The 9,118-nt window shown below is 35.9% G+C and overlaps 1 protein-coding gene across 1 annotated transcript in view; it reads right to left on the minus strand.

Annotated features, from left to right (window-relative positions):
• Positions 1-202: 202 nt before the first annotated feature.
• egfem1 (EGF-like and EMI domain containing 1) overlaps positions 203-9,118 on the minus strand; it is a gene marked incomplete at its 3' end in the record, with an annotated part of 21,616 nt that continues 12,700 nt past the window's right edge. Inside the window, 3 exon segments of the mRNA XM_014018182.1 lie at positions 203-328; positions 1,638-1,760; positions 2,805-2,927. Coding sequence (XP_013873636.1) covers positions 203-328; positions 1,638-1,760; positions 2,805-2,927 — 372 coding nt within the window.

A 9,118-nucleotide genomic window follows, 5' to 3' on the forward strand; every position in this document is an offset into this window, starting at 1 on the left:
GGGGGGGGGGGGCACGGTGAGCCACCCTAGCCCATAGACTATCAAATTAATAATCAGAATATTCAGTCTTCTACCATACAGTATATCAATTCAAAGAAGCCAAAAATCTCTAATTTAGGTTTGGAGCAGTTTGCAGTCTGCAGTATTAGTATATTAACTGTCTTGTTGCAGGATTGAGACATTTTCTGACAGCGTAACTTACATTCGCAGTGTTTTCCATCTCTTTTCAGCTTGTAGTTCCTCCTGCACTCGCATTTGTAATGATCGTTGCCCATGTCCACACACTTGTGCTCACATCCACCATTTGACACAGAGCAAGAATTCACACCTTTAAATCCAAGTGAAAAGGTGGTCACATTTTCTCTTGGCAGACAAAAGAAACGTTACAGGCTTACACAAACAGCTTTCACAACTCAGATGATTGGAGAAAACATTTTAATACAAGCTGGAAAATAGAAAGTGGTATTCAACTCTATTTTAGTTTACACTGCTGTTTACAAATTTAATGATTTTTCCATCCTGTTGCCCCAATGTGCCAGATGTGAACATTAACCATAGGCCTTGGTGCTCTCACCACTGACATGTTGGCACAGAGCAGTTGTAAAACCAAAACAGGATTTTACTACTGATGAATTCAACAGACACAATTAAATGACTACCAATAAGCTTCATCTGRCAAATAGAGTTATTACAGAAAATTACCACTTTGTTACTGCTTTGTGTTTATGAATTTTTAAATTACGTTGAAGCAAAAATATTCCTTTTTTTACCTAAAGAGTGTCGATGAARCTCTTCAGGTTTTTTCAATATCTCTGAGTGTTTTATGGTTCAGGCAAACTGGGATATCAATATCCTGGGAAGATTGGCAGCTATCTTCTGTGTTTTCTACTTGTATTTTTTTCTTTCTGCAGAACGATGGCCTCAGATTTTATTTATTTAAATTTTTTTTGGAGAGGGGGTCCCTTTAAGTCTTTCCAGATTGATGAACAACAACAGATGTTTCTCTGAGGTCAGTGCTAATGACTTGTGGAATGTGTTATGCTCCAGATTAGCGAATTGTCAAAACACCTGATTTTAAAGAGGTGTTCATTGCTGAAAAACTGTTTTTCCAAGTCTATTTGATCAGCAGCACTTGGTTTCTATTTCCCTGGTTATATGGAAGCAGCAATATTGAATTTCATTTCTCATTAAGAACCTTTTCATACTGGCTTTGTTTTTTTTTTCTTGAACCAGTCACTCTTCATTCACCAGCAGAGCATTATTGGATCTTATACCACGACCCAGTCTCCTTCATGTTCCCTGTGAGTTCTTGTGCTCCTCTATAATCATCTCCTGAGTTCATTCTAAGATTTTTGCCATGTCAGCATTTTGGTTTTATTAATAAAAAATAGGTGTTCTTTTTGTTTGTTTGTTGGTTTTGTTTTGTTTTTTGTAAAACCTCTTTGTGTCTGGTTCCTGGGTCCAACTCAACYACATTAGTTATGTATTCCAATACAAGACATTGGGTGTTTTTTTTATTTGTATTTTTTCATGTATGCCAAAATGGTATTTCTGACTAATCTTTCTATATAAATCAATTACTCGGGATATTAATATTAAAAAAAAATCTATCTTTTTCTTTGGAGAGAGGCACTTACCAATGCAAGTCCGACCATCGATGTGCATTCGAAATCCTTCACTACACTCACAGTGATAAGAGCCTCGTGTGTTGACACAGGTTTGTTGGCATCCTCCGTTGAGTTCCTCACACTCATTTATGTCTAAACACAAAGAATGTGTAAAAACATTTTATACCTCTACGCATTTAAGTCTTCCTGGGAAAAAAAAGCCTCAAGCAGACTTTTTTTTCTGTCATAAAAACTCATTTTACTTCAACGAAAGTACTTCCTTACTGGAGTAATGAGTTCAAATCTTGTGTGCAAGTAAAATCTCTGACTGATGTTTTCTGAATGAGCTAAATGAACTGATTGTTTGGATAAACCTGAAAAGTCTGCCAACTGTTCTGACTTCAAAGATCATTACTCATCCCTCTTACAAAAATACTAGTTCTGACTCAGAAACACATATTCACAWGTTTTTGTAAGAACAAGAGAACATTCTGAGCACTTTTTGACTTTTGCTTGTTWACTAGAACTCATTTTACATTAAATTTCAGAGCCATCATAAAGCTTGGCTGATATTTGTTGTAGAAAGAGGAAACTGAAAGTAATATTTAGCATTTTCTGCTAAATAAATCTATATATGTTATAAATAATTCTGAGTTTAATTCCTTTTAAGAGCTGTGTGTACAGTCAACCCATGGAAGCATATAACTCAAAATGATCTTCAGACTGAAGCTAGCAAAAAGAAAAATGTCAAAAAGTGGCCAACATAGAGAAAAGTTGGGTTTTCCCCACATTTAAATATTCATAGAAAAGTTAAAAACCCTCTACAGCTGACTGTGGTGGTCATGGTTGTKAAGCAGGAGTTTTCTCTACTTTTCAACACACATGCTTTTAGTAGAAAATCTTTAACAAAGAAAGTTTGAAAGTGATTTATTGCTCGAGTCACTGATAAATAAAAAAATAATATTATTGATTTAAATAACATAATCCACCCCTCGCACCATGACTGCTGGGTATGGGTAACAGTTAATATGGTTACCCTTGTGAGGAGACAGGACTTTAACAGTAACTTTTTCACAGAATTAAATCCCATGTTATGTGTTTGTGTAAATGACCAAAAGTGCCCTAAAGAGAAGCCTGTCTTCACAGCCTGATTGCAGCCGCTGCTTGTGCTACGTTTGTCGTGTCACTCTGTCTTACCATGACAGGCTTTGCCATCAGTGCCCAGTCTTGTGCCTTCAGGACACTTGCAGTAGTAGCTGCCAAAGGTGTTGCAGCAGAAACCTTCACAACCGCCTTCATTCACCTCACATTCGTTAACATCTGTGGGTGTGCAGAAAATAAAAGGTGGGTGACATAATGGGAAAAAAAAAAATTTAGTCCACAGAAAAATTATAAAATCATTTAAACAAAACTTTAGACATGTTAAACAAATTATAAACTGTACTGGGGAAACCCCCTCACCTCACTTCACCTCATCTCACCACTGGTTGACCTTTGACCACCTGTGGGTCAAAGCTCTCCTCTCCCCAGACTGAACAATTTCAGCTCTCGATGAGAGCTATTAAAAAAATAAAAAAAACTTTTCTTGCCTCTCTCCTCCTCTGGGAAAGAAACATTCTCAAGAAATTTGCTATTWGTTGATAAAACAAAATAAAACAAACATGTCTGYTGTTGTTTCTCAAACATGTATAATTCCAATGTTTCAACCCTTTAATATGTTTGACTTTTTGTCTTTATTTTTAAGGGCTCTCTAACTTAGCTTATAATAACTTTGCATTTGTTGTTTTGAACATGTTTAGAAGTTTAACAGAATCTTAGCCAATTCTTATATTTTATGCTTTTATTTCTTCTATTTTTGATAAGCATTACTCAATAATTTTAACAGTCTATTTAGGCTATGTTCATAATTAATCATTAGTTAATTAGAATATTAATCTAATGTCTTTAAGAATTGAGTTACTCCTGCAGGGGTGTAGCACCAAATTCTGGGCCCTGTACACTCTTGATGTCAGTGAGCCTATGTCCGTGCCAATGCATGAGGTGCATTAGTAAAAAGAAAAAAAAGGGGGTATTCTTTTAAATAAAGAAGCATAACTAGGGTTTTAAGCTACATTCAGATCAGATTATATTGATGAGTGGTTCTTTCATTCATCAGCTGAATTGATGCATTTGGTCTACCTGTGTTCAAATACCTAAAACATTTTGCTACATTTGTGTACTAATGTTGTGATCCATGACACTCGATCAAATTTTGATTTAAAAACATTTATTCTTGAACTTTAGACAAATATTTGGTTCATGACGTGTGCTCAATTTAACTGTCTGCACACRTCATAAAMTGAACACCAAATGTTTCTTTTGTGATGCAATAATAGTCAAATCATATTAACTGAGATTATGTTCACCTTCATTAAACCATGTACTGTATCAGTCCTTTAAACTCACTAAGAACACAATTTGACAATCAGCCACAGTTTCATACAGAGACACAGGAGTAGCTCTATAGGTGTGTATATCCTCTCTAACAGGAGCATCAGAAAACTTGTAATGTGTGTAAAGGACAYATTGGAGGGRGGTCTGGKGGTCCTCCCCCAGAAAATTTTGAATAAAGTTGAGGCTATTTCCTGATTTCTAATGTGTTTTAATACACAAATAAAGAATTAGAGACAACTTGAGACAAATTCTTCATTAAACTAGTTGCATCGTCYTGTTTTTAAACTCACTTATGGTTCAGATAATTAAATTAATGTGATGATTTATCTCAAACAGGCTTGGAGGAGGGTTTTTTTCATTAATTTTGTTTATTATTCATTTAATTTTATTTATAACACAACACATTGTGCCAAACAATGACATAAAACTGCATGTTTCAAACTAAAATCATTAATAACTTTACCCAATGAACAGGTGTAATTATGATAACTACCAACTTTGACTTTAGTTTGACTTTTTTCTGATTTGATGACAGGTCCACTCATAACTGACATGGCAWCATGCAGCTTTCTTCACAACATAAAATAACATAATAATCTACATAACAATTTATTTTTGAAATGCTACAACAGAAGTTGCTCAAATGTGTTGAGGAACATCTAGAGGTCTTCTAGAGTCAGCCTGAAGTGAGTACAGTCTCTGACAACTAGCCATTTAGTTGCAATAAAGACAGCAACTTAGGGTAACATTAAAGGTACTATGTCAATAATAGGAGTGCTTTTATTTTGAAATGCTACATCAGAAGTTGCTCAGATTTATTAAGGAACATCTAGAGGTCTTCTAGAGTCAGCCTGAAGTGAGAGCCATCTCTGACAACTAGCCATTTAGTTGCAATAAAGACAGCATCTTATGGGCAGAGAAAGTTATAATGTAAATTTTGGGAGTGCTTTTATTTTGAAATGTTACATCAGAAATTGCTCGTAATTGTTGTGGAACATCTGGAGGTCTTCTAGAGTCAAGGTGAAGTGAGAGCCGTCTCTGACAACTAGCCATTTAGTTGCAATAAAGAAAGCAACTCAGGGTAACATTAAAGGTACTATGTCAAAAATGGGAGTGCTTTTATTTTGAAATGCTACATCAAAAGTTGCTCAAAATTGTTGAGGAACATCCAGCCGTCCCTGTTGACACCAAAATGCGACATCAGAACACTGTTTGCCACTGATAGGCTAGGGGGTGGAGTCATTGGTTGCGTCTGAGCTGCCTTTACAACAACTCGAGGTGCCATTTTTTCATTTGTAGCAGTGACATTAGTAATGTTTCCATTCAATTTTAATTAGAATTTTTAGCAAAAATAATTTTTCATTTCAGAACTTATTCAGAAAATGTTTTTCCATCTCTCATTTTGTGCATTAATGTTTTTTTTTTTTTTTTTTTTTTTTTTTTTTTGTTTTTGTTTGTTTTTTTGAAAAACCCAAAAACCACCTCCACAAACCTCCCAAAACACATCCACTGGAACCGGACTGGAATGTCAATGGAAAAGCACCTGAACTGACCCGTTCTGACACTAACCATACCGACACTACACTAAGTGGCGCTGGTGGAAAAGGGGCATAAGTGTAGTACTTTACGGAGCAGAAAATAAATAAATAATTAAAATTTGCTTTCACGTGTTTTTTTTTTTCTTTCAAAAACTATAGTATGCCTTCATCATTTTTGTGTAAGATCACAACTGGAAGTTTTAAAAACATAATATGTGAACAAATAGTTTCTGAAAAACAATGTTTAAAAAAAACAAAATGTCTGTTTGTATAGATTGTAAACACACAATGAACCTCTCTTCGCATGCCATAGTCATGTTTCCAGACAGATGTTTGAAATTCACCCACACGTTGCCTGTGGCTCTTCTTTAACAAACAAGGAAGTGCATCTAATTATGAGCAGCTTGTAATTAGAGTTTTTAATGGTTGTATACCAGATGGTCATTGTCCCAGTCACTAAACATACTATAAATACGATGTGAACATTGATCTAACAAACACTGGGGAAAATTTGTTTAACAAAAGAAAAGGCTAGACAAAATAAAAATTTAACTTGCTAAATCAGTAGACATGCCAGTACTCCCCCGTTTGTCTATATGACATAAGAGACGGTAGGATGGAGAGGATTGGGGTGCAGAGGCTGCCACTCTCGTCTACAGTACTAAAAGCATTGCTGTGGTCTATCGAGTTAAAGACGATGCTATAATGCAAAGCAAAGCTTTCGGTTTAATGGTCCATCTACATTTTAACCCTTACTTGGTCATGAGATATGGATCACGACAAAYAGAAAGAGATCTCMGATCCAAGTGGCTGAAATGAACTTTCTTTGTATGTTGGTCAGGCTCAGCCGTTAATCAGCTCAGAGGTGAACTCATGGACACCTTCCTCTGAAGGTCTTTTGGGCACATCTTACTGGGAAGAGACCCACAACTTGTCTGTCTGGATGGATAAAGGACAAGATACAGTAGAAGGTGTAAACTCCCATWAAAAAGTAGCTGTAATAATTGTACTTGTTAATCATTTTTTCCTTCCCTTGTGATAAAAACTTCTATAAATACCTGCAGAATTCTACAAGATCTCAGAAACTAAGGATGGGTCGCCAAGCTTCTTCATCAGGCTGCACCCACTCTTGGTTTCTAAGAGCGTGCARGTATGTCTGGATCATTTGGTGAAACTTCTGAACAGATTATTGAGCAGATTATAACCTTTGTTATTGCATTTTTTTAAAATTAATTCTTATTTTAATAAAAAGCATAAACAGCATTTGTTGCTGTGTCCTCAACAAAGATGCTCTCCAGCACATGATTTTAGAAGCATGTGAGCAACATATACTGGACATTAAATCACTGTTATAAACCAGACATCTTCTGGACATTTATTTAGCACCGGGTCTAAGGACACCCATAACTGAAAGCATGTTAATAATCATCCAAACCGACAGACAGGTGTGAACTCTGAGCCTTATACGTGCAAAAYGCAATCATGAGGTTTTATCACATTTTCACTTTTTTTTTCAAAGTTCTTAAAGGGAAGACATCTGTTTTTATGTGTCCAAATGTCTCTTACTATAATGTCAAATTATCACATGAAACTCTTTTCCTGTTTTAGATTTCAAATGACCTGAAGAATACAGAAGAGAAAACAGTTTAGAGATAGTATCCAAGAAAAAGAAATGATGCAGTCACTACAGAACCTGAGTCAGTGGAGACCTAGAAAAAATATATATATAAATGCCACAACTTCTCCTGATACAACCTACGTGCTCTTTTTTCCTTAAACTTTTAAGAGAAACACCCAAAGGAATAAAAAAAATAAGTAAACAAGCTCACATTGAATATTTCAAACTTTTCTACAAAGTGTGATTTGTGGTAAATACTGAAACAAAAGGCAAAATAAACAAAAAAATAACTGCATTCATTCTGTGATWAATCCCAAAATCCCAAACATTTTACAAGTTGAAAAATTTGCAGATCTTTCTGATGCATTAATTTATGTGATCAAAACTGAAAATGTTGGCCCCTGCTGCTTTGAGAATGGGGTGATAATAGTTTCCCATCAGGTAACAGAGAAAACAGGCAGCTTTGGATGCTCCTGAGTCCTTCCTGCCTCCTGCATATCTCATCATTACTGTCCACAGCAGAGCACTGTATCCCTATTCCAGTTCCTCCAARGACCAACATTCTTCCTCCCACTCAGAAACCTGTCTAAAGTGCAGGGACAKTGAATAAATCAGGAAACCTTCAGCCACAGGTCCATCACCCTCGTGTTAAAAACATTAACTCCAGATCAATACCAGATCTGCAGCTGCATCTCAGACCTGTTCAGTGACCTCAATGGTCACAGGAGATGCTCAGATCCATACTTGGATTTTCTTTTTTTTTACAACTAATGGAACAAAAAGTATGTTTCATCTTTCCAAACGTTTTATTCCCACATTTTTACAATAACAAAAACGAAAACAGAAAAAAAATGCTTGTCTTTGTTGGTTCATTATACTGTAGGTGGATTCTACAACTATGAGCTCAGATTTTACCTTAAAGGGGCTATATCAGATAAAATCAACTTTTTGAGTTTTATATCATGTTATAATGTTATCCTATCATCAAAAAAAAAATGCCCAGAGTCTTTCTTTAAATCATTCATGCATGTTTGAGAAATCCTGTGCTGTCCTTAGGCAGCCAGGCAGGGGAGCAAAAACGACCGGTTGGTAGTAGAACCGCCTTTTGGGACCAGCTCCTCCTCTGGGCTGTGTCTCCAAGCCGAGCTTCCTCATCACAGAGCATAACAACTCCATCCCCTGCCCGTGACTCCTGCAGGCTCTCGGCAGCAACAAAGCAAACAACTGGTGAAGCTGAAAGTGAAACTATCTGCTGAGCTTCCAGTACAACTTCTGAGCGCAGCCCTTTTCAAATWCAAAATACCTTCGAGGAAATGTATTTTCAGATGCCAAATAAACTACACTGAGCTAACATACCACAGCGCACCCCCACCTCCTCCCACATGTTGAAAGAAGTGGAAGGAGGTTCTTAAAGAGACAGAGGCCAATTTCAAGGTGTTTAGAAATGGAAATGATGAGAAGAAGAGTTTATTTTCTATTTAAACATAAAAAACAGCATTTTAACAACTAAATGTGACATAGATACTTTATTGTGGTATAGAACTTAAATATATGCCTGAGAAAACCATAATATTGCCCCTTTAAAAAATTAATCACTATTGCCCTTTTACCATTTGCAGTGGGTGATAATGTTTTTGCACCTGTCTGTGTGCGTTGTCCCTTGTGTTAGGAAAACATCTAATGAGACCCTGGATGGGATTTAATGAAACTCTCAGAAAGTTATCATAGCCGTGAATTAGGAATGTGCGATATGGCAAAAAATTCATATCACGATATACATTATGATGGGTGGCGGTAACGATATATACCACGATATAAAACTTATAATAGAAAATAAATAAATCACACATTAATTGAGTGGAATAAATATGTATAGGTAAAAATAATTAGCCCTTAAAATCTTCTTTTTTAAGGGACACTTT

This window comes from Austrofundulus limnaeus, unplaced genomic scaffold (genome assembly GCF_001266775.1).
Source record: "Austrofundulus limnaeus strain Quisiro unplaced genomic scaffold, Austrofundulus_limnaeus-1.0 Scaffold184, whole genome shotgun sequence".
Taxonomy (NCBI): Eukaryota; Metazoa; Chordata; class Actinopteri; order Cyprinodontiformes; family Rivulidae; genus Austrofundulus; species Austrofundulus limnaeus.